We start from the raw sequence: 27,153 nt of genomic DNA, 5'->3' as shown, positions 1-27,153 counted from the left end.
CACTCATGGATCAGTTGATGAATGCTGATAATTGATGTCAGTCCTGGATGTTGTTGACTGATGTCAGCTCTGGTTGTTGGAAGATGTTAACTTATTGTGAGTCCTGGATGTTGGGGTCCAATGTCAGTTCTGGGTTTTGGTAACAGATGTCAGTTTGGGTTGTTGATGCTGGATGACCCCCCCCCCACCCCTAGCCCTACTCCCGAGGCAAAGTTGCATCTATCGTGAAAAATGACGGACCATATTTCAAACACCTGCACTTCTTAATTTGTGCCCAAGGGCAATATTACCATATTTCAGATGTTTGCGTGATTTCATCTTTATAGATAGACTATTTATGTTTTCTTCTGATTCAGGTCTCTGAATAGGCTTTCATTTTACACACAGCAGGAGTCATAACAAAAGATTCCATGAGGAAGGATACGTTAGTGAAATGTTCTACATTACTAATCTTTACACTATTGACAAATACTATCAATATCATCTGTGCAAAAATAGATACTTTCATAGAATTGATTGTGTTTTCACTTTCACAGGCAATATCTTGAAGTGGTTTTAATAGGCCATACTGGGCAACAATTGGTCACAATCGATTACACTTGGTCACAATGGTTTGTGATTTTTCATTTTTTGTCCCTAAAGGCATATTCCAACATTTGACACTCTTCAAAAAATCTCCATGCATTGTTCTCTGGTACATATTATACAATTCCATACACAACTTGCCACATTAATATACTGTTCACCAGAGTCAGAACGTTTCAATAACTATCAGCTTAAATCATTTCACTAGTTTCAATTTGTTTTACTAGTATGACAACGTGCCAAGGCTAGAGTCTCTTTGGCTTTTTGAATAGCAGCACATTTAAATTACCCTGTTGGCTTTCATTCATTAGCTTGTTGTAGGAATTTAGAGAAGAGCATTTCAATTAACTGCTTCCACTCTTTAGCTCATCACAATTTTCTTTTTTATATATGTAATCGCCTTGATCTTTTCCATGAGCAAAGTCACAGGAGGGAGCAGCTCTCTTACTACTGCAACTTATTTTATGTCAATCTGCTGAACGTTTGGCATGGGAATGTTTATAAAAGAGTGTGAGTGTGTTGGGGGTGGGATGTGGGGGTGGGATGTGTGTGGGTGGGGGTGTGTGATTAGGGTTGAATGGGGTGTGTGGTGAGAGTGCATTGGGACTGGAGTGTGTTGGGGATGCGGGTGCGTTGGGGATGCGGGTGCGTTGGGGATGCGGGTGCGTTGGGGGAGGCAGGGGCGTTGGGGGGATGCGGGGGCGTTGGGGGGATGCGGGGGCGTTGGGGGGATGCGGGGGCATTGGGGGGATGTGGGGGCATTGGGGGGATGCGGGGGCGTTGGGGGAGATGCGGGGGCATTGGGGGGATGCGGGGGCGTTGGCAGGAATGCGGGGGTGTTGGGGGATTTTGTAATTAAAAAAAAAGCCCTTTCAAGTTCCACCTTAAACAGGTTTGCAACTAAGCTAGATTTGCGCTCACCCATTAAGTCAGATTACCATTCTCACTTTAGCTTTTCAAAGATATTATTTCTCATGCAAACCGGATATTTTCTCCCACATACACCTAGGCAGACTGAGTTATTCATACATTCAAACACAGTTATGACTAGCCGCTTGGTTTTGCAGCGCACTGCTAACTTTTTTTGGGCAATTCCATGCTATCTCATCAGTAAGACTGATTTCAGAATTAGAGCTTGCGTAATATTCACTGCCCTTGTAGGGGTTCAGTTCAGGTTAATGTCCATATGTTGTACTTTCTTTTAGTTTACATGGAATTATGTGAATGAACATCATTCCTGAGAGGAGGCGTGCCTAGAGTGCGTTCGCTCATGGTGAGTCAGGCTAATTTTGTGGTTGAATCCTTTCTGACATTCACTGCACCAGTAGGGTTTTTCCCCTGTGTGAGTTCTCTCATGCTGGGTCAGATGAATTTTCTGACTGAAGCTTTTTTGACATTCTTCACACTGATAGGGCTTTTCTCCTGTGTGGGTTCTCTCATGATGTACGAGATGGATTTTCTGACTGAAGCTTTTTTCACATTCTGTGCACTTATAGGGTTTTTCTCCGGTGTGTGTCTTTTCATGCTGAGTTAGACTACATCTCTTAGTAAAACATTTTTCACATTCATTGCACTGATATGGCTTTTCTCCTGTGTGAATTTTCTCATGCTTAGCAAGAGTACTTTTATCGTGGAAGCTTTTCTGGCATTCAGTGCACTGATAAGGTTTATGTCCCAAGTGTGATCTTTCATGTAATGTGAGACTGATTTTATGACGGTAGGTTTTACCACATTCAGAACACAAATACAGTTTTTCTCCTGCATGTGCACCTTCATGCTGAATTAAACTCGCTTTTTTGCTGAAACTTTTTGGACATTCAGTGCACTGATATATTTTTTGTCCCAAATGTGTTCTTTCATGTCGTGTCAGATAGTGTTTCTGACTAAATCTTTTCTCACAATCAGAGCACTGATACGGCTTTTGTTCAGAGTGCGATTTCATATGTCGAGTCAAGTAGGATTGTTGAGTAAAGGTTTTCTCACATTCTGAACATTGATAAGGTATCTCTCCTGTGCACCTCTTTTTCTGTACTGTCCTGCTCAAATTACAAGCTAGGTTTGTCTCTTGTGAAGTGCATGGGTACACTACTTCTGCAATCTGCACAGTCTTATAAATAATGTACACTGTTTTTTTATTCAAATTGTGCTGCTGTTCTGGCTCTTGCTTTACAGTCCCAAAACCCTCCATCTCCTCGATCATGTGTGTCCTTGCTGTCCCCAACTTAAGGGTTCATTGACATATAAGAAATTAGAGAGAATCCAGAAATTGCATTTACAATCAGTCGGCGACTCTGCTCAGTATGGTCGTTACTTCCTGGCCAAATCCAGCTTTTAGAAATTGGTTTCTTCTAAAATCTCTGGAACATCGCTCTCTTTGTAGTCTATTTGCTGCAAATGACAGAATCCTTAAGTTTTGTTCCTGTCCACACTTGAGGCCACCTGCAGTATAACAAAACAAAACAAAAAAAAAAGTAAAAAATCTTTCGAGGTGTAAACTAATTTTAACAAAAATGTTTAACAGTGAACAGCAGCATTCTGGAAGTAATGCATGTACTTTTCCGATGGGATAGAGTTGGTAAGGTTTTGAGGCAAGGATAAATGAGACAACCATAAAATAAAGCAGATTGATATATTAACAATAAGTGTGCACTCACTCATATCAGTAACATAAAATGATAAATCTATTTACATTTTGTATAGACCGTAAAAGAATTAAAAACAAATTGTTTTGCCATGTCGAATGATATCAAAATGAATAAACTAAATTTGAAACGTGCATAATCTTGTGAAAGGCAGACACAGGAAGATGGCTGAATGAAAGCCTTGAACGATTGCGCTGCCAGGCACCCAGCCTAATCCTACAGAATCCAGTACTCTCCCAAGGAGTTAGAGGTCAGACCCCTAGAGGAGGTCCCACGCATAGAGCCTTCCAGGTGGTAGAGGGGGCTCGGACTGACTTCCTACCATGATCGAGCGCACATATGCCAAGGTGAGTGCCATACAGTGGCAGCCCAACAATTGTAAATTGAGCTTGGCGGACCAAGGGGGCCGCAGACTCCACTTCCCGAGCCCCACGAAACCATGATGGGAAGCGCATAGACGCCTGCAGAGGCTTGGCTGAGATGTACTGGCACAGCCGGGCACATTGGGCTGAATGGCTTCCTAGAAATAAACTGATCGCTGGGGCACGCAATGTAGGTTGGAGCCTAGAAGCCTGGAGGATGGTTGCCACAATGACAGCGGCTAGATAATGGAGATGAGGTCAGCACAGTCCCCAGGCAGTAACTGCCCCTGCCCTTCCTGCAGAGAGCGTATACAGTTGCAGGAGGCCTGCCTGAGAAGGCATAGAGGGCCAGGCCTGTGAAGTGCATACAAGTTGACATACAGGTGCCACCTGTGCAACCTCTCCTCCCTCCCCATTGACGTGCTCATATAGTTGGGACTGCAACCCGGTAACCCTGAGCTTCCAACTGATAAGAGGTTGCTGAGAAGGGATCTTCCAGCTACTAACCTTTGAGACGTGGGTGGTAGTGGATGAGAGGGAGGCTTGAGGGCTAGGTCCTTGCTCATGCCTCCGGGGACATTGCCTGGTTCTCCTTCATGTTTTTGTTCTGGAGGTAATAAGTGGCAGACAGACCTGAAGAAGACAGTCTGACCTGCAGTGGGCTGGGCTGCTGTTTTGAGAGGGTACCCAGGGGATAGCAAAGCACCTGCTGAGACATAGAATTTGAAGGAGGGGGATAGGCCCATGTGGCAATAACTATTCTGTGTAGTTATGGGCCGAGATAGATCTTCTAGAACAGGCCAATAACCAAAAATGTACAGATATACAGAGGTGGGAGGAGGCCCTGCATGGAACTCGCAGAGCAGACACAGCCTATTTCCACGGACGGATGAAATGTCCACTCCCCAGATACTGATGGCTATTACCCAACTGAAACAGATGCTAGAAGAATAAATGGATTCCATATGCATTGATAGTAATATTTGGATCGCCATAAGGTGAGGGAGCGACTGCTGCAGACAGAACTAAATGTGGTTGAGCTCACTGCAAAACTGGCTCCTAATCCTCACCCAGGTTAAACTTCCATCATTAGCAATTTAGGGGTCCTGAGTTCCAATCGTTACCCTTCTTCCTCCCCATCCTTGCCCAAGGTGGAACCCAACCCATCCACCAGACCCCCTAACCATTGGGTCTTTACTGCCCCTCAACACAAGAAGCCCATCGAGGACCACCCTTTCACCTATGGAGGGAACTGGCCTTCTCCTGCTACTCACATATCATCACCCAATGCTCACCCCATAACAATAAATAACAGCACTCTAGATAACTAAGCCTATTAAACTCCCCTCCTCTCATCACGACCGCCTATGACCTATTGCGTGTTCTGTTAAAAAAACAACACACACGCAAAGTCCAATCAAAATGGACCTTGGAAATGCACAAGCACGAGCTGTGTGGAATTTCAAGGTCCATTTTGAAAACCCCTACAAAACGGATCTCCTACGCGAGCACTGCTACGCAGTGCATCACGAGGGCTCGCCCTAAAAAGGTACATCCTATATACAGGTATCACATGAAGCCAGAAGTTAACATACACAATGTTAGAATTTCTTAGGCTTGTTGGTCAGACAACCAAATCTTCCCCAGTGGATACCTTCAACCCCGGATGAAGACAGCTCTACCATGGACCACTGTGTTACAGACTACTCTCACTGCCTCATCCAGTTCCATCCCTGATCCAAAGTCCAGCACTGAATTTCACCGGCTTTACCTCTGTGCTTTGCATCATACCATAATTTATATGGAGTTTACTCCTCTTCTGGTGACTATTCCACCTGTCTAACCTATGGCCTCCACCCACGGTTGTCCGTGATAACTGGCAGCCACCCTTTCATCAAGACAAAAGGACTGTAGCCCATGACCTCACATGTTGTGATGTGGTATGCACAAGCCACAAACATCACAACTTCCAGTTCAGGCCATTTTCAGAAATGACCATAGATCCCCAATATGCATTTAATTTACCGGCCATTCTCCCATATGGGTCCCATCACCTCAACACTAACTCTTTACCAAGACATACGGGGATCGTTTACTGGGAATAAAGTTGGACTGAATGTGAGCTGTGATTTATCAGAATTTATGCTTCCATGGAATCCTTCACCTTCCTTGTCTATCCTAGGCCCCCAATACAATATTCTTTAGTTATCTAAATGCCCCCTGTTATATGTCAAGAGTTCTCTTTCTCAAACTTTCCAGGTAAATCACAAGTCTGCCCGCAACAATAATCCATCCTCTTCAGCCAATTCTTCCTTACTTCCTATTCAGTCCATCATTCATAAGTTAATAACATCTAATATATTCATTCATCCCTATCAATTTTTTGTCTTCCATACGTTTTTGCCCCAATTTCTCATGGCTGAGGCCATGGATCTTTTTCCTTTTACAATCATGCAATAAAAAAAATCCCCATTCATTCTTTGGTACTTTTTTGATGGGTTATGGCATCAGAATTAAGTCAGAATATTTTTTCCACACTTGGCACATATTGTACAGAGTCATTTAGACAAACAACTTAATGGCCATATGAGCCAATGCAGCCACCGTCGCCCACCACAACCTCATCAGATACTCTAGAACAGAGGTCTTGAAACTTTTTTACTCTGAGCCCCCCCAAGCAAAATGTTTGGAGATCGGGCCCCCTCCAAAACTTTATGGCTAGGATTGGGGGAGCGGGAGGGACATGACTGCATGCAGGGAGCGGAGCTTATGAGATGATTTCAGGAATACTTTTTCTATAGCTTATGAACTGCACCACTTACGAAACTTATAAAACAGCAAATGCATCAAACAAAAACAGATATCCCAAACAAACTGCTCCCCATAATTGGGGTGTTGTGACCCCCTCACACTCTTTGACCCCAATGCAACTATTCTTGCTGCACTAATGATAACTGTAGTCCTGAGTAGCAGGCTATCTCCCCTCCTCTTTTACCTCTTCCCCACCATGATCGATCATCACCTCTGTCCTAATGCTTGAAAGGACAATACGCTCGGATGCCACTTTTTTTAAAGGTAGACAGTCATAATTGTGATACAGTGGGCCCCTCAAATTCTTGAGCCAAAGTCCTTCTGTATCTGCATCTACTCCTTTATGATAACCAGCAGTGGCCACTTACACACTTGGCAGCAGTACCAGCTTCACTAATGTCCCTTTAAAAAAAAAAAACACTTATATCGTCCCCTTTGGGGTAGCTCTCTAAAGAAGCGGTCTCTGGCCATTTGTAAACCTAAAAATTAGTTTGCGTAGAGTGCTTACTATTCTGGGCCTTCTCTTTGACAATATCTATGAATCTCGCTCCTTTCCTCGGTCTCCTAGACCATTTCTATGAGGCCCCAAGGATCGAGAGGATTAGGGCTCTGCATCTGAATGCAACCCTGCTGGCCTTCTACCAGCCACCCCATGGACTCAGCTTTCACACAAAAAACTTCCCCTGAATGGTTAATACTGACTTTGACATGCCTGTGCCTGAAATCGAAGTGGGTGGTGGTAGTGCAGAAAGTTAAAAAAGAAACCGGCCTTCCTACCAGCCATTAATTGATTGAGTCACTTAAAGCCAGGGCCACTGGAATTATGAGTTTCTGCAGGAGCAGCGCTTTCCACATAATTATCAGTTTACTGCATTTGCTACATAATCTCCAGATTTCAATGACAAAAACTTGATTCTAGCTCAAACGGAACAAAAGTTACTTAAAGCGTGACAAAGTGTTCCGGAGCAGTGGAAGGCCCTGCAAAGACTGGTAATCTTGTAGTTGCTTACTGCTGTATTTGGGCGTTAAACTGGTACTAATGAGGTGAAATATTTCCCCTGACAGCGTTACTGTGAGTTAAAATGACAAAATAATGAAGTAATGCTAACTACAAAATGTGGCGCATTGTGCCGCATAACTTACCTTTTCTTGCTGGATAATTTAGTCAAACCTGCCGCATAATTTTGTTCTTTTCTACTGAACAATTCCAGTGGCTCTGCTTAAAGTTTTATGGTGGCAAAGATCTATTCTTTTTAAGATGCAATGTAACAGAGTTATCAGCTGGGATCTGGAATAGTGGAGACACTTACAAAAATGTCTGCATTAGATACAATTTGATTACTTATTACTAAAAAGTATATTTTGTAAGAACTTGTTTTATCTCAATCACTGCATCATTTTGCAGCAGTCTAGCTTAGAGTATGTAAATACTGTTTTAAAATAATGACTTACATATTTGCAGTGCTTTCTGCCACAGGCTGAGACTTCATAGCACTATAAACAGGGCCATTGGAATTATGTGGCAGGAGAAGGACAAATTATGCAGCATGGTTGACTACATTCTGCAGCAAGGAAAGGCGAATTATGCTGCATATTTTGCGATAGCATTACTGCACTATTTTGCTATTTTTACACTTGTTAACATTGTCCTAGCCTTTATTGCCCCTCATAAGTACCACATTAACACCCACATATAGCAATAAGCAACAGAAAGGTGACCAGTCAACCTTTAGAAAGGCCCTTCCACTGTGAGGTAACATGTGTTGCAGCATTTTTAATCTGAAAATTATGCAGCAGACGATTGATTATGTGGCAAATGCAGGAAAACCATAACTATGCGATGTGAGTGCAGGGTGAGCGTAAAAGTGAAGGGTGAGAATGAGGAATGAGTTGTCTGAATGCAGGGTGAATTCCCAGACACTTGAAGTTAATCAGCATGCTATTGGCGGGATGCAGGATTTCAGATATAAGTTAAACTATTGATATTATGAAATTAATCAGGGAATCAAGGGTGAAAGAAAGAAATAATGTGCAAATAATGTGCTGATCCTGCATCAAACTTCCAGTCTTATGATTAGGGTTGCCAGCTCATTATTTTGATGTTGCAGGCGGCACCAAAATAAACAGTCACCTAAAGCGCTATTTTCAGCACTTATGTGTGCGTACTTCGAAAAGTAAATGTAAATGTATGTATGTATGTAAATGTATAGGCATTTATATAGCGCACTACTTACCCGTAGGGTCCCAAGGCGCTTCGACCGCTGCGAAACCCTTCCTGGCTTCCCTGAGAGATGGTCCCTTAATGGGTATCTCCAGGGTGAGACCAGGCATCCCCGGCGGTCTGGTGGGGCCGTTAGTGAAGATGAGGCAAGCTAATGCCCAGAGTTGCCGAGTGTGAACGCTGATCAGAGTGGGCACCGAGGCGAGAGAATTATCGAGTCCGCTGACCCTGGTCCAGAAACCTGCCGCGCCGGGAATCGAACCCTGGTCCCGGACCGTCCTCTGCTCTCGGGTCTGCCGCCTCTAACCAGTGAGCCACACTACTTCACTAAAAGCAAATATAAAGTACTTTTACATGTGTTCTAGGGCTGCCTGAACAATTCATGACTGAAAATAAAAGGAACAGACAGAAAGTCACATTACAAATGAATACATACTTTTTTATTTAAGATCCTATTTAGTGTCAAAGCAAGATTTTTGCAGGCTCTTTAAAAATACATGGCTGGCATTTTTTCTATTGGCAACTCTTTTTTGTATTTCTTTTCATGAAATGCATTTTCACACTACAGCAGTAAGTTTAAAATGCAAATGTATGGAATAGGCAGAGTCGGGGCACAGGGGGTACTGGAAAAAGAAAAAAAACTAAGCTTAGGTAACCAGTTTCCAAATGTATGTAAATGGTCTTTAAAGACCTGTGAAAAACTCGGCTGTGCTGGAGTCTTAATAAGACTCCAGACACTGCCCAGCCGAGCCCCCAGCAGCACACCCACGGAACTCTGGCCCCACGGAACTCTGAGGCCTTCAGAGTAAATGAAGACAGCCTGGAAATGCAGCAAATAAACATCGCTGCACTTCCAGGCGTCTTCATTTACATGTGCTGGCAGAGGCCTTTGCGCCCCCCTGGGAACCCATCCACGCCTCCTCAGGGGGGGCGCGCCCCACAGTTTGAAGAACTGTGCTCTAGAAGAAAGCACTCCAGGACAGAATCTCCACCCACACACACAACAGAAAGGAACTCTTTGGCATCATTAAAGAATTCGCCCACCCAACAGTAAGACAACCTACTTGCCCCCTCACCTCCTCTACAGCTCTGCGACAGACTCAGCACCTTCTTCCACCACAAAATCAAGACCATCTGTGACGACAACAACCCACACAAGGAACCTACACCCACCACCCCCATACACCACGCAGCTTACGCTAGACAGCTGGACTGCTGTCACCATTGAAGACACCCCGAAGATTATGAAGTCAACCCACTCCGGGGTTCCCACGGACCCCTGCCCCCACCAGATCTACCACAGACCAGCTGACATCATCGTCCGAGCTTCATGAAATCATCAACAGCTCCTTTGAGACTGCCTCCTTCCCCAACGACTGGAAACATGCAGAGATCAACCCTCTCTTGAAAAAACCAACGGCGGACCCAACCAACCTCAAAAACTACAGACGGATCTCCTTACTCCCGTACCCAGCGATGGTCATCGAAAAAGGCATCAACAGCCAGCTCGCATCCTTCACAGAAGAAAACATCAATGACCCCTCTCAATCTGGCTTCAGGAAAAACCACAGCACCAAAACTGCCCTTCTCGCCGCAACCGACATCCACTCCCTCCCTGACAGAAGAGAGACTGTGGCACTCATCCTCCTGGACCTATCCACAGCCATCAACAGTCTCGCAAAGCACCATACCCCACAGACTACATGACGCAGGAATCTGTGGCATGCCCTCAGCTGGATCCATTCATTCCTCTCCGGCATGACACAGCGGGTCAGGCTCCTGCCCTTCCTCTCAGATCCCACACTGACCACCCGCGGAGTTCCCCAAGGATCCTCCATCAGCCCCACACTGCGACTACATGGCTCTGCTCGCACCCATCGTCAGATCCCATGGTCTCAACATTGGATCCTAAACAGACGACACCCAACTCATCCTCTCCCTATCCAACGAACCAAACATCTTCATACAAAACTTTCAAGAAGGGATGGAAACTGTCGCTAGTTGGATGAAGAACAGCTGGCTACAACTCAACACGGACAAAACCGAAATACTCATGAAGGGAACGACACCTGAAGGCCCCCCACCCTGGGAACCCACCCTCCCACACCGCCCACGCACGCAACCTTGGAATCATCCTGGACTCCGAACTCAAAATGGACCGTCAAATCAATGCTGTCTCCTCCTGTTTCCATACCTTCTGCCTCCTACGAAAGACCTTCAACTGGATTCCTCTCGAGCACAGAAAGACCGTCACCCACGCCCACGTTAGCAGCAGACTGGACTACAGTCATGCACCCAACGTCGGGATCAACAAGAACCTTACCAGCAAACTCCATAACGCCTCCACCAGACAAGTCCTCAACCTACCATGTCATTGCCACATCACCCAACACCTGCGGACACTACATTGGCTTCCCGTCGAGAAGCCCTTTGATTCCAATGGGTGCAACACGCCTGTTGCTAACCCTTTACCAATTGCAGCAATAGTTACTACACCTTTCAAGTTTGAAACCAAATTCAGGCGGTGCACTACAAAAGTCTTTATTTAGTTCACTAAACCCTTCCCAACACTACTGGCAATTCAAATGTATACGTATGATTTAGCAATTGCCTGACAGTGTAAGCATTTTCTAGAAAGATATTCACAAACTTTGTGTAAAATTCCACGAGGTATAAAAGCGCCCCTGTATCTTCTTTACTTTTGGGCAGAGGGGCAGTGTTAATTGACTCCATCAACTTCTCCTTTGGTTTAATACCTTCTCTGTCAACTTCTTGCCTCAGATAGGCTACATCACCCTTAAGTGGTCAAACTTTTTTGTTTGAAAACTCCCAACCAACTCTTTTGAATTTTTATCGTGCCCATTTTTATGGTAGTGATTTCGTGTGTATTGGCGAAAAAAGTGAAATTAAAAATACCTCCTTTCCTGTGCACCGTATTTTATTAGCCATGAAGGGGTAAGGTTAAAAACTGCGTGAGGTGCTTGGGTGGATGTATTAATGGTCAACTGTACCTAAATGATTATTGTGTTGGTGAAAAGTACAGACTGTCAAGGCAAGCCTGCTCTGTCTCCAAAACAGACTTCAGACAGTTTTAAGTAGACACATGTGCAAGAGCCTGTTGGCAGCATTGATGGAATTGAAAGTTAAGCAGTATGGGCTGAGCTGCTGGCAGCCCGATTCTGCAATAATTGGGGCCTCTGACAGGGATGTGGAATTCCTTTAGCATGGAGGGATAGATGATATAAAGTGTATTTTGTTAGATGACAAGTGGATTTATAAGGCAACTTGTCCCATGGACAAGCATTCTATTACTTTCTATACCCCTGCTCTGGGCCTGCTCACAAGTTACAAAAGAGTCACATTCCAATGCAGCTCTGGGTGTCTACAGCATCAACCCTGTACTCCCAAAGCTGCTTGTCCAATATCAGCTACCTTTTACCACTCCTCCCTTTCCAAGTCTTGGAAAGGATGAGGTTGCAGCATTTGCAAGATGGTCCTTGTGCTCGAAACAGAATACACCGCACATGCTTCTGAGCCTCTTGTATTCTATTTACAGCATTAATGCAGAGAAAGAGCTACAGCTGGGCCTCTTTGAAAGGCAGCGTTGTGGACTGTTGGTGTGCAGAGCCTCCGGCCCCCCAAAACATTCCCTCATAAACATCTGCTTCACTTGCACTACAAGACATTCAATGGTTTTACGCCTCACCACTTTCAAATTCCACCAGCCGCCACTGCACTGCTGTGTCCCCAACTGACATCGGTCACAAAATGGTTGAATTGTGGAAACATGTGGAAGATTTTGGGAGAATTCATCATCTGACATTTGAACCCAATGTGGCTAATCTGCACCTCACTGGCAGCACGCGGCCTGAAATTAGCATCTGGATGGTAAAGATCACTCTAGTGTATTACTACTAGGCAGTTATTCCCCTAATCTAATATCTGTCAGTAACCCATGAGACTCAAGGGGAATAATTGTTTCTTTGCTAATTTAGAAAAGTACAAGGAGCATTGTTGACAGGATAATATAGAACAACAAAGGAGTACCAGAGGGTCTACAGAGAAGGAAGTTGATTAGTGTATGTGGAACAGGCAAACGACATAGGACTCCTGGACTCGACCAATAAAAAGTGGTATACAATGACAACCCGATAGATGGTCAGAGATACCCATCAGTCACCACTCGGAACCGCCCTTCATCATTTGGGATTTTTTTCAAAACCATCTATGCAGTTATGTTTTGTTCAGACAGAAAGAGACCAATATGTAAATAGGTCCCTTCCGCTGAGCAAGCAATAGTATGGTTCACCACTCCTAGAAACTGGTGAGTGGTCAAGTGTAGTGTGACTGGGGGAGTGCAGTGCAAAAGAAGTCTTAACGTGAAAAAGTAATAAACAAAAGGAAGTGTGTTTAAAATTGGGTGAGGAAGCATAGAACAAATTTTATTCGGGTGATGCTCACTCTACCATTATTAAAAATTTGTTAAAGACAGTTTGAAAAATGCGCTGTCTAGAGGTGGAACGGGGTCAACATGTTTCAGCAACAAGTGGACACAATTGTCCTTGCTTTCTTCAGGACCTTTACAACAAATAAATGCTACTGCATAAAAAACAAATAATAAGTGACAACTAAAAGACAAATAGAACAGACAAGTACAGAGGTCACCTGCAGTTTCCAGGTGAAGAGTCTTGTCTTAAGCTTACAGCTTATGTCGTTCACATAGCTTGTAAGACGTGAAGACCTCACCTCACCTGGCAGTGGCTCAGGAGTAGAGTGAAGCACCGCTCTAACCGTCGGTACTTCCTGGCCGGCGTCTGAACCGACTCGGGAGGCAGGATAATATATCCATTATAACGTTGAAGGAGCTATGATAAAATTATATCTTTAATTTCAACATCGAAGTAACACTTGTCAAATTAGTTCCCACCCCCAGATATTAACCACTTAAAACTCTGTACTGGCATTTGACACGCCGAAACAATGCCAAAATAGAGGTTTATATAGAACTAGCGTGCAGAAAGCAGTGTCTATTTCTCTCATAAAATAGGAAATAATTCAGTTGGGTAAATTAACGTGTAAGACAAATACTAACAGTTTTCTAAAGTGTCCTAATGGACATTCCTTCTTGTACAATCTCTTTGCTCAAAGGAACTCTCACTTCTGGGCACCCGCTGAGAATCAGAGAGTGGATTTTGCCTCGAATCACACAACTGAATCAAATGGAGAATCCAGGTTTCAAAGGATGTCTCCCTTTACTGTCATCAGCAACCTGGCCACATCTTGGCTTGATGTTCTTCCCGTACTCCCTTATTTTGGCGAAAACAATAGAATAAGCACTTTATGATTATGACGGAGATGCACTGTAAGTACATAAAAAGTAATGTTCCAGGAGAAAAACTGCAATGGATACCGCTCTATCTGTCACAATAGTTGTGATTGTTAAACAAATTGTATAGGTTTTGTCAGAAACTTGACAGTTCACACAAATAAGCTGTACTCGCCTTGAACATGCAAACGCCACTTGATACACACATAAATAACGATTAAGCAGAGTTTTGGACTCACAAGTATCTGCTATACATCTGCTGTACTCTTCAGCACCTGTCACTGTTTCAAGTTAAAGGTAGAGGTGGGCGTCCACTGTGAGTCCGAGCCTGGCTCGGCTCGAGGTTCTGTTGGAACCTCAGGCCCATTGTGGAAAAGTAAATTTTGCCATGTTCTGTGTCCCTACGCCTCATCCATCATATGTTATGTGTGCATGACCAATATGCATATGTTATTCCCCATGTCTGATTAATGACGCAATTACAGTTGTGTCCACCTCTAGTATGCCAGTTTACAGTCCTCGTGAATAATACGAATATCAGGCCTATGTAAAGTAATGTTGCCACGTTTCTCAGTGTGCACGTTATTCCATTATAAAGTCCCCGTTTCTAGGCCTCAAAAGGGCCCGGACATCAGATTCAGCTCCTGTCTCCTGAAGCCTCGCTGAGGAGCGATACAGCCCCCACCTGTATCCTCGACCCTTCACTTACTTCCTGCCTCGCAGTGCCCGGTGCAGCTTGGCTCTGCCTCTGAGTCTGCCAAAAGTATGTTATAGTTCCAGCTATCAGTTCAGTCCTCCTTCTTTGCATTCCTAAGCTACTGAACTGCATCAATAGTTTCCGTCATTGTCTAGCCTATGCGGCTCCACGTTAGAGAAATACTGCATTTACTGGTCATTTAATATTCTTCATCACGCACTACATGTAGAATAATGCATGGTCCAGTCTTAGAATCAAGTTAGCTTTTCCCCTCTTGACTTCTAGTTTATATCAACATGTTCCCTAAACATCAGATACTAGATAGGGTTTAGGTACATGTCTCTCCGACCCTCCAGACTTTAGTCTCTGCTCCTAGCACAGAGTTCATAGCCCCCAGCTTCTCCTAGTAACACGTCATTGCCAGTTTGCGCGCACCATCAGGTTAGAGGTCCCGGCTCCTTAGGTAGCCCCCTCCTATGTTTCCGCCCCATTCATGACATATTCTGTTACGTTTGCACCACATGTCTATGAATACACCCAGTTACACCTCTTTTTACTCTTATCTTTCGCGACTACTACGCGTCACGCCTTCTGCTCCACCCACTGCTACGCCTACTGCAATGTAATGCTATGTGTTTGCGTTTTGTATATAAGCTCATGTATTGTTATTAAAAGTTAGCGCGCTCATCCCAGACCCGAGCCCCGGCAGCTGCTGGGCCCCTTTTTCCCTGCTGGGCCCCTTTTTCCCTGCCGGGCCCTGTCATCCTGTTCCTATGCAGGTCGTCCTGTCCCTGTCCTTATGCTGTAATAAACCTGCAAAACTCCTACTACCTCGAATCTTGACTCTTATTTATTGAGCTATCTGTTATGATATATGCCTAGTCAAAAATAGGGTATTATTTATTTATTTACCACATAATGGCGCCCGAACAGGGACCTGCCCTTTCCCCACGCGTCGGTGAAGCCACGCCGACCCCCTGACCCTCTGCAGCCGTGACGGAACTCTTCCGTGCACCGGCAGATATTTCTGCTTCAAGTATCCCTCAGGCCCACGGAGGAGACGGAGGAGGCGGTCCAGCATCCAAACGAGACGGTGGAGGAACGCGGCGAGTCCCGACCAGAGCCCAAGCCAAGAGTCCAAGGTCCGAGGTATCCGGAGGCCCACCCGTAACTGAAGTCCGAAGTTCGTCGTCCGTCCAGTCCAGTCCGAGGCCTCCCGTTTTTGCTGCCCGGTGAGTACCATTACTGGGGTAGTATCTAGACAGGGTCAGTCTAAATTGACTCCTGGTCCGTGGGTTGGTGGTACCCAAGCCCACTAACGAAGTGTTCACCTAGGTGGATACGGGTCTTGATGCGTCCTTTTATGGGACCGGTATGTTCCGTACTGTTTCAGCAGTGCATCCAGTAACTCTAGTCTGTTCCGTTCTCGAGAAATTCTGTTCTGTTTCTGTTCTTAGTATTCCAGGTAATATTCTGTTCGAACTGTTATGTTCTGATGTTGTTCAATGTATTTCCAATGTCGTGGTATGCCTGAATTGTTTTCCCAATTGTTATTGTTTTTCGTGTATTGTATTGTGTTCCGATTCAAGTTTACAATGTCTCTCTTTTCGAGACTACGTCAGTTAAAAACTAGAAAGGGTCTGTTAGAAGAAGCAGTTCCTGTCCCGCCTAGGGACAGTCCAGGTCACTTTATGTATCAGAAACATGGCATAAGCGCCATATTATATCTAGATTTATGGGTAGATTATACCAAACAGTTAGAAGAAAAGTATAGATGGCCCGTATCGGGTACATGGGATCCCGAATGCATCATGCGAGTAGAAGAAGCATTATGGAAAAAGAAAGCCAGACAGTCACAGAAAGATGCCATCGAGTTATGGCGTAAAGAAGCTCATAAAAGAACCGAAAAAGAAATCAGAAAGTCAGAGTTAAGTAGAGAATCCCAAGAACGAGCCCAAGAAAGAGAATTAATCGAGATAGGTGAACGAGTCAAAGCCGAACAGTCAGATAGACAGAGGCATGCCCTCATTAAGGGTATGTATCCTCTTCTTGCCGAAGGCTTGCCAAAAGCGACCCCAGAGGCATCCAGTAATTTCCCGCCACCATTAGTTCCGACCAAGCTACGTCACAAACCGACCGCAGCTGATATTTTTATTTCGTCCTATCTGGACGACACAGTCCCCGAATATGCAAATCCTGTTCGCGCTCCGCCAGTCCCTGTGAATCAGGTAATTCCTGCTCCTCCAGACACCGGGGTGCCCTTAACAGCTCCCCCGGGTCAGCCCGCCATACAAGTCCAGCCCACGCTACAATTACCGACCCTGCCAGGTCGGAAAGCATCAGTTGATGATTCTAGTTTAGGGGCCGCAGGAGGAGGTCTTCCTCAAACCCCACCGCCACACAAGCGTTTATCAGCACTCGAATTACATGCTCAAGCATCACAGCGTACTCCTAAAAGTAATGTCTGTTACAGAGATCAGGCAAACCCTTGGCGAATGTGCCTATGACCCAGTTCCAGGCGAGTTTAATATGGTTTTATATTCCGTACGCGTAAGGAGGGTGACCGAGTATCTAGTCACCCTACCCAATATGAAAGAAGATCTAGACAGGATATATCGTTTCATCCGTACAGGGGATGATCCAGAAAGTATTAGTGATGCCATGTCTCAAAGGAAAGCCGAGATTCAACGTATGATATTAAAGTTCTTAATTAATTGTCTAATAAGAGAACAAGATAATCCGTCTAAAGATCCAGCCGAAATGAAAATCCTGACAAAGTGGAGTGATAATATAGCCGAAGGAAAGCACAATACTATTGGTGCCATGGAAAGTATGTACAAGAAAATCCGTAGAGAGATAATAAAGATACACGAACAGCGTAAAGCAGCACAAGTAAGCGAGAAAGAAAGTATCTCTGATCCTGAAGAGGAAGACGACGAGAATACCGCCAGAATAGCGTATGTAGGAAAATCTAGATTTCCAGATCGCCATTTACGTCTAGAACCCAAGTCTATTTCCCATCATCCAGCACCAGAACAAGGTGTCCCCTTCGAAGCTTCAATTCTGTGTCCAGCAAGTGGTATACTTAGGACACTTGCTGTCCAAGAGGGGTAGGCAGTTGACACCAGACCGTATCCAGTTAATAGCGAGTCTTCCCCAGCCCAGAACCCAGAAGGAGGTACGTGCTTTTATCGGCCTTACTTCTTATTGTAGACAATGGATTCCCCAGTATGCATTTCTAGCCAAGCCACTGATACAGTTAACGACACAGGAGGCAGCCGTATCGACTGTTCTCCCTTGGACATCTGAACATACACTTAGTTTCAACGAGTTAAAGAAAGCCCTATGCCAAGCTCCAGTTCTAGCTACACCGAACTACAGTAAGCCTTTTACACTTTTCGTTACTGAACGTGAAGGTACAGCATTATCTGTTCTTACACAAGATCAAGCAGGACAATACAAGCCCTGTGCTTATTTTTCGAGCACACTAGATCCAGTCGCCCAGGCGTTGCCTGCGTGCCTCAAGTCAGTTGCAGCCACAGCACTAGCTATCAGACAAAGTGATTCCATAGTTTTAGGACATACCCTGACAGTACAAGTCCCACATTCAGTAGAAGTTCTTTTAAACCGAACACAAACTCAGCACTTGACAATTGCACGTTTAACAGGTTATGAATTGACACTGTTCCAGCCACACATAGATATTAGACGCTGCAACGTCCTGAATCCTGCTACACTGTTACCATCAGTTAGTTCAAATCCTGACCCACATGACTGTGTGGAAGTAGTTAACATTACGACAAAGCCAAGACAAGACCTGACAGACATTCCGTTACCAGATCCTGACCTGACACTTTATGTGGATGGTTCATGTATGAGAACTAGTACAGGAGAACTAGTCGCCGCGTATGCAGTGACTACTGACACCGAAGTTATTGAAACACACCGTATTGACACTCTGTCCGCTCAAGCAGCAGAGCTAGTTGCTCTGACACAAGCCTGTATACACGCCAAGAACCTGAAAGTTAATGTTTACACAGATTCACGTTATGCATTCGGAGTTGTACACGACTTCGGAGTGCTCTGGCAGGAGAGAGGTTTTATGACTTCTCATGGAACCAAGATTCAGCATGGTCTCCTCATTCAAGCTCTGTTAGATGCCATACATTTGCCGACATCCATTGCTATCATGAAGTGCAAAGCACATACGAAAGTTACTGACATTATTTCTCAAGGTAACGATCTAGCAGATCGCACAGCCAAGCTTACAGCACAGACTCTAGACATTCCAGTTAACCTGACACATACTCCAGATCCGACTACATGCATGACAGTTAAGGACCCTACACAAGATGTCATAGATATCCAGTTACATGCTACTCCCGATGAAATCAAGAAATGGTCTGAACAAGGAGGGGTTCAGACAGATCAAGGATGGTTAACGAAGGGTAGAGCCGCATGGTTTCTCCCCGACTCTATGGTTCAAGTCATTATTAATACCGCACATAGTCCAGCACATTTAGGAGAAAAAGCTATGTTAGACAGTATCCAGAACATTTGGTTCAACAAGCATTTACGAGCTGCAGCCAAGCAGAAAGTCCGTACCTGTATGATATGTTGTCAGTTTAATCCAGGTAAAAGTGTCCCGGTGGAACAAGGTGGTTTCCAGCCCCCTGACCACCCTTTTGAAGTCCTCCAGATGGATTATATTCAGATGGAGCGATGTCGAGGTTTCAAGTATGTCCTTGTAGTTGTATGCGCTTTGTCCAGATGGACAGAAGCATATCCAGTCCCAGATTACACAGCCGCGACCACTGCCAAGCAGTTGGTTCGTGAATTCTTCCCTCGATATGGACTCCCTAGAGTCGTATATTCTGATAACGGTCAGCCATTCTCCTCAGAACTAATGAAGCACGTTTCCCTGTTGTTAGGGTACCAGTGGAAGTTTCATTGTGTACGCCATCCTGAAGCAGCCGGTCTCGTTGAGAGACATAATCAGACTCTGAAAATCCGAATCGCCAAAGTCTGTAAGGAAAAAGGTGTGGACTGGCTAGTAGCTCTGCCAGTCGCTTTGTTTTATATGCGCATGGTCGCACATTCCAGATCAGGTCTGTCCCCCTATGAGGTCGTATTCGGCCGCCCCCCTAACATGTGGGGTACTCCTAGACCCCGAAGTATTACTGATGTTTCATGTAATATGCTGACAGATTACCTAGCTTCCTTGATGTCTGCCCTCAACTCATGTCGTTCACAGGTTGCTGCCGCATTTCCAGACAATACCGAGGTGGCACCGCATGAAATCGTTCCAGGTTCCCTGGTGATGGTCCGAAATTTTGACAGATCAAGTCCGCTGGAGCCACGTTGGAAGGAGCCCCGTCAGGTCCTCCTCACCACCCGTACAGCCGTGAAGTTGGAAGGCCGAAAAGGATGGATACACCTTTCTCACGTTAAAATTTTTAAAGGACTGAAACCCGTTTTCAAGAACATTTCCCAGGATTTTAAGGACTGTCCCGCAAATGACATTGCTACAACCCCTCCCTTGGTAGAGAAAACTCCGCAGCAGGAGTATAAGTTAAAGCTCCGGTCTAGTAAAATAAGTCAGTCAGTTTGATTGTATAAGTCCTCCCCTAGGTGAAACGGTTAGACTGTTTCTGACATGTATAAAATAGACCCCCATAGTGAGAGAGTCAGTCAAAGCTCAATTCAATGTATCGTTTTTCTAAGTTTCATATTATTCATCAGCATTATGATTTCCTGCACTAGTTACGCATTTTTCCTATATTTCCCAGTTCTTCATGTAAATAAGTCTGCTAATGCTACAGTAGAGCACACGTTTAGTGATCTGCCTCCTCATGAACTCTCTTACCGCCTCGCTATGCGTAACAATTCATTTATCCGCATGTTACATTACTCACACCAGACCAGCAATGCCACTAATTGTTGGGTGTGTGGTCGACTCCCCCCTTTCCAGACACCGAAGGGAGTTCTGCCACTCTTTCCTTATCCATTCTCACATAATGGATCGTGTGGAGCATGGTCCACGTTAACGTCATCCTCAACAGATATGTCTTTTCTTAACAGCACATGTTTCCCAGACAAGCAAGGTCTTCCCCACAGAACAGGTTTAGATCTAGAAAATGAAGTATATAATTTAGGTAATTATTCGTCGAATTTCATGGTCCTGAATGTTCAGTCTGATACTACTCCAGACTCACCTGCTATTTCAGTACTACCAGTCAAAGGCGAATTATGTGTCCGAAATAAGGGTTCCGTACACGTAGGACATAGTGAATGTACTACTATTGTCAAGTATAGTGACAGTGGGAAATCTATTTTCAAAGCCTCACGTCATTCTTATTTTGTTTGTGGTCAAACCGCATATGTTCGTCTGCCCCTCGATTGGGAGGGAACCTGTTACATTGCCTTCCTACTGCCACCTGTTTTCCTAGCCCCACCTGACTACCATAGGAATTCCTTCCTAGTACATACTAGACACAAGAGAAACCTCCCGATTGTCGATTATACTGAAACCGCTGCAGAGCAATTCATTGATATAGATAAAGGTGTGTTCCCTTATTTAGGTACAGTTGTAAATAGTAAGCTAATCCGTAGGTTAACAAGAACCCTTGAAGCAGTAGTAGATGAGACTGCCTCCGCTCTAGGTAACTTAACTGAAGAGCAATCCTTTATGAGAATTGTCGTTTTACAGAATCGTCTCGTCCTTGACGTCATACTGGCCGATAGGGGCGGGGCCTGTAGAGTCATCGGATCCAGTTGCTGCATTTTCATTCCAAATAACGCGCCGTCTGTTTATTCAGCTATAACCAGACTCCATAAAATTGCCCATCTGTTACACCAAGATCCAGGCACCTGGACATGGTCCGGTTGGTTCTGGAATATAATTTCCGCATGGGGATGGAAAGTCCTGTCCTTTCTAGGTATTGCAGTAGCGATCGTATTCAGCTGCTGCCTCTGTATACAATGTGGCCCTGCGATTTGCGGCATTTGTGCTACCTCTTGTATTCCTAGTCCCAAGCCCCGTTCTAAATCTCGTTCCAAGATAATTCGAGACGAGCAAATGATACTGTATGAAATGATAGATGGTATCATGAATATTGATGTTTCCTGATGGAAACGTAGTGACAAGGAGGGAATGTGGAAAAGTAAATTTTGCCATGTTCTGTGTCCCTACGCCTCATCCATCATATGTTATGTGTGCATGACCAATATGCATATGTTATTCCCCATGTCTGATTAATGACGCAATTACAGTTGTGTCCACCTCTAGTATGCCAGTTTACAGTCCTCGTGAATAATACGAATATCAGGCCTATGTAAAGTAATGTTGCCACGTTTCTCAGTGTGCACGTTATTCCATTATAAAGTCCCCGTTTCTAGGCCTCAAAAGGGCCCGGACATCAGATTCAGCTCCTGTCTCCTGAAGCCTCGCTGAGGAGCGATACAGCCCCCACCTGTATCCTCGACCCTTCACTTACTTCCTGCCTCGCAGTGCCCGGTGCAGCTTGGCTCTGCCTCTGAGTCTGCCAAAAGTATGTTATAGTTCCAGCTATCAGTTCAGTCCTCCTTCTTTGCATTCCTAAGCTACTGAACTGCATCAATAGTTTCCGTCATTGTCTAGCCTATGCGGCTCCACGTTAGAGAAATACTGCATTTACTGGTCATTTAATATTCTTCATCACGCACTACATGTAGAATAATGCATGGTCCAGTCTTAGAATCAAGTTAGCTTTTCCCCTCTTGACTTCTAGTTTATATCAACATGTTCCCTAAACATCAGATACTAGATAGGGTTTAGGTACATGTCGCTCCGACCCTCCAGACTTTAGTCTCTGCTCCTAGCACAGAGTTCATAGCCCCCAGCTTCTCCTAGTAACACGTCATTGCCAGTTTGCGCGCACCATCAGGTTAGAGGTCCCGGCTCCTTAGGTAGCCCCCTCCTATGTTTCCGCCCCATTCATGACATATTCTGTTACGTTTGCACCACATGTCTATGAATACACCCAGTTACACCTCTTTTTACTCTTATCTTTCGCGACTACTACGCGTCACGCCTTCTGCTCCACCCACTGCTACGCCTACTGCAATGTAATGCTATGTGTTTGCGTTTTGTATATAAGCTCATGTATTGTTATTAAAAGTTAGCGCGCTCATCCCAGACCCGAGCCCCGGCAGCTGCTGGGCCCCGTTTTCCCTGCTGGGCCCCTTTTTCCCTGCCGGGCCCTGTCATCCTGTTCCTATGCAGGTCGTCCTGTCCCTGTCCTTATGCTGTAATAAACCTGCAAAACTCCTACTACCTCGAATCTTGACTCTTATTTATTGAGCTATCTGTTATGATATATGCCTAGTCAAAAATAGGGTATTATTTATTTATTTACCACACCATAGCGAGCCGGGGTTCTGCTGCCATCCTGGCTCTACCCTGAACGTGACTCTGAAACTGGGGAACCAGGTGCGACTCTCGGCGGCAGCTCAACATCCTGTGACTCTAGGCAAACACCTGAATCTTAAAAAAACGAATGTGACCTTGTGTAATGTAACTAGTGGTCATGTACATAACTTTGGGTCGAGCTTGTAACATATAAGAACTGCAGAAAAGGGTAAAAACAAATCCTTAACATTAAAAGGGAAAAACAAATAAATACCCACTTAATGGCTGATTTTTACACAGTGAACCCAGAAATCCTGGATAAATCGCAGCTTCCCGGCTAAAACTGTGTGATCTTAGGCACATATTTAATGTCTCCAAAAGTCCTTTGACTTCATAATTATGGATGAAAGTGTCTTCAAAGACCTGAGTTCAGGATACCGCTGGATACCAACCTGTCTTTGATTTCATGGACCTGAATGTTGCCTGATATCGGCCGGGTCCATACACAGGGCTGACCTGCGAAGGGTCTTGCCTCTTACTTCACCAATGCATGCATGGCAGCATTGTAAAAGAGGCAAGAGGGAGATTTAAAAACAAAAGGATTTGGACAATGTATTGTCCCTCATTAACTTTTTTTGAACGGATTCAATTTAAGGCCGGAGAGCGACAGAGAGAGGTTCATTTTGGCTCGAGGATCCGAGGCAGCACCGGGCTCGAACCAGAGACGAGCCAGGCAAAGGGCTCTGCTTTCCCTGCTGTGTCTCCCGCATCTCGGGGCTGCCCCCCTCCAGGGCCCCCGCACTCTCCCCGGCCCGCACCGGCTCGAGGCCCACACATGAAACCCCCTCCTCACCTGCGTCTGCGGCGCTCCTCGCCCGGCGGGCCCGGCCTCCAGCCGCGGTCTCGGGGCTCCGGCCTCGGCTGCAGCTGACACCGGACACAGGGAGAGGCCTGGAGGTCAGACAGCGGCGCATGCGCGGAGCGCAGACACTGACCACCAGGAAGAGCCCCGCCATTGGAACTCCGCAGGGTGACGTGCGCATGCGCGCAGCCGCAGATTATGCCCACCAGGAGGAGCCCGGCCATTGGAGCATTCCCGGAAAAGGAACTCCGCGGGCAAAGGTCGCGGTGACATAGCATATGCGTAACTTCCGCTCTGCCTTTATTCTCAGCTCTCTTGCTACTACGGAAATAAGAAATGTCCTCGCTATAGTGAAGGAAACTTGTACTTCTGTTATGAACGCGGAGGCGAGAATTATGCACAACTTCATTCACTTTTTTTTAACGGCAGTTTGAAAGTTAAACAGAAGTTTAAATGACACTGCCCACACTACAACTCCCATGAGTCCTTGGAATGTGTCCATGACAACCATCAACCAATAGCAGCGCAGGCCGTCAATGCATGAGTATCTCCTGGTGCTTGCAGGCCTTCCTCTTCTTTGCTGCAAGAGCCAGGTTAACTCACTGCATAACTCCATCCTGGAACCAGAGCAAACGAATAAACAAACCCTTTATTCATCCAGTGGAACAATTTACAAATACCAGACTCATAATCCTGCATGAAAAAGCCAAAGAGCTATCTAAACAAGCAATTATTGATCAGAGCAAGTGATAACTGCAATCAGTAGCAAAAATGTAATGTAATGTAATTAGTTTTTTATTTCGCTCCAAGGAGCATCTAGGCGCCATTTACTGATCCAGAGATGTAGGCAATAGATTGGTTACTGATGAACGTTCATACAATAGAATTCATACAAGAACACAGAGGAAAACCTCACCAAAACCAGATACTTCCTGTTACCCAGAGCTGGTAATATCCCACCAATAATAGCCAGGAAATAAAACATATACACCTACTGTAATCCAGTCCAGTGGGAGGGTAACATATTCCCAATATGATCCAGGTGGGATCATGTCAAAAAGAATACTTACCACCAGTTATGCTGCCTCTTAAATATGTTGGGGTTTTTTCAGACTTTTTTTTTAAACTTTATTTTCAATTTTTGGAAAGTACAAAAAACAAAACCCCCCACCCCACATACAGGCATCATTAAAAACAGTTGCATACGGATCGACTGACTCATTATGGCACAGCTCATAAATATGTTTAAAGTAAAACCTGAGTGTATTCTGAGGTTTAATCTTCCGCATTCATAATGTCCTCCAATCTACCGCCCGCTTGAACACCTTTGGAGGTCATTGCTTCCCTAGTCGAGTGAGCTCCAAAACGAAGAATGTCTTTTCCGGCCTTTGCCATAACCCAACGTATCTACCTGGCAATGGAGGGGAAAGAGACAGCTTTGAATGGTTTCCTGAGAACAATCAGTAGTTCTCCGAGCACTCTCACTATACATTAAATTAAATTATATCAGTATGTTTTATGCATCTCATTTGGCCTTTGTCACTCCCAATATCTTAGATCACAAAGTCCAAAATCTCCAGTTCAAAGTTTATCCGTTTTTATTTTCGTATCAAAGTTCATCCGTTTTTATTTTCGTATTCTTCCAAATACCATGAATACTCGATACAGCAGCCACAGCAGCCAACACGTGTTTCGTCGTGTAGTTATAAAACACTTTAGACTTCCTCAGGGCTATATTATCCTGATGATTCACCCTAATGTAATCATCACCTCATACTCGATCCATCTTTAAATCTCTATGTCTCCGATCGTTATTCTCTTGTTCCGTGTTTTCTCTATTTTCTCACTATCTATGTGTATAACTTACTTGTTCTATTTTGAACTTTTCTATATATACTCACCAATACCCTCTAGTTTCCTAAAGTATATTGAAGGTAATTTGGAGAGAGGGATAGGTTGATTTGTAAACATAATATGAATATTAATATTTAGATTAAGGTATTGCTCATAGATAGGTTTTCGCCCGAGAGCAGGACATGAGGTCCTGGAGAAGGCTCTGCACCCATAGATAATTACCGAGCGTTAAGCCTGAAAGTCAGGCATATGGTCTCATACATATGGGAATCTAAAAGATACCTTACGGGAAGATTTGTAATTGTTATAACTCGATTTATTTACCCTTTCTGAACCGCGCAGGGGAGAAGGCCTCCCCTTAAATATACGACCTAAGCTAGGTCTTTTAAACATACTAAAGAAATATTAGGACCATCTAATGCCTATCATTTTTCAACAGTGACCTAATTCGACACTCATAACAAATAGAAAGTGTACCGATACAGTTATTTGTTAACTTTTGTCATTGTAATGGTTTTAATTGATGGCAGCTCCTCTCGCTTCAGGTGAGGACTCCGCCCCTCCCCCAATGTCTGTGGATACAGTACATAATTGCAGAAACCGCATCAAACACACAAACAAGAAAGGGTTGTATAATCTGAATAGGCTAAGTGATACTGCTCTTACCTTATTGATAGCTCGCCATATGATGGCTACCAGACTCTGATTAGAGTTTCTCCACATACAGATTAACAATACAGCCGCAGATGCACACGTGGATTGTGGCAATATGATACACCTGTGAGACACCATAAGATGCCCTGCTTGGAATATTAATTACCCTGACTACCCTGATCATTGACAGTGCGATAGCAGCACAGTCTGTTTAATGCAATGTTATATTTATGCACAACCCTTACACCTTACCATTTATACTTAGGAGGTTGACATCACTCTGGTACAGAGGTTGCCCTTTCGTCCTGAAGAAGACATGCAAGCTGAGGCTCCCAATAATCCCCAAGCACTAAGCCGGGTCGAAACGTCGACGCCTCCCTATACCCTCTTGGACCACGCATAACCCCAACCTGTAAAAAAGTGCCCAAAAAAAACTCTTGATGAAAATGTACTATGTGGTATTTGTGGCCAAGACATGCTTGACTGGAATTAGTGAACCAGTCCATGTTTCTCTATGTTTTTAAAATGTCACGTATTTTTGCTCTTTTTCACTCACTCCTCTAATTCTTGAGCAGCTCTCCTTTTGCACGTTTTTTTGAGCATCCTCTCTGTGTACTTAAAGTGTCTAGAATTGATTTTGAAAAAAAGATAAAAAGACTATTGGAAGTTGGTAGAATAAAACAGTTTATTCTCCACTATGACAATCTGGGTTGTTGCATTTTTAGTCTAAATGTTTGTATTGAATACTTT

The 27,153-nt window shown here is 44.6% G+C and overlaps 1 protein-coding gene across 1 annotated transcript; it reads right to left on the bottom strand.

Annotated features, from left to right (window-relative positions):
- Window positions 1–207: 207 nt before the first annotated feature.
- Window positions 208–24,039, bottom strand: LOC144753948 (uncharacterized). The gene is made up of 2 exons (XM_078641503.1): window positions 23,887–24,039; window positions 208–3,024 (listed from the first exon to the last, which is right to left on the bottom strand). The coding sequence occupies exon 2, from the start codon at window positions 2,783–2,785 to the stop codon at window positions 1,817–1,819; it is 969 nt and encodes a 322-aa protein (XP_078497629.1). The 5' UTR covers window positions 2,786–3,024; window positions 23,887–24,039; the 3' UTR covers window positions 208–1,816.
- Between the last annotated feature and the right edge of the window lie 3,114 nt (window positions 24,040–27,153).

This window comes from Lissotriton helveticus, chromosome 1_1 (genome assembly GCF_964261635.1).
Source record: "Lissotriton helveticus chromosome 1_1, aLisHel1.1, whole genome shotgun sequence".
Lineage (NCBI taxonomy): Eukaryota > Metazoa > Chordata > Amphibia > Caudata > Salamandridae > Lissotriton > Lissotriton helveticus.
The sequence above is the reverse complement of the archived record's forward strand: the minus strand, read 5'-3'. Positions and strand labels throughout refer to the sequence as shown.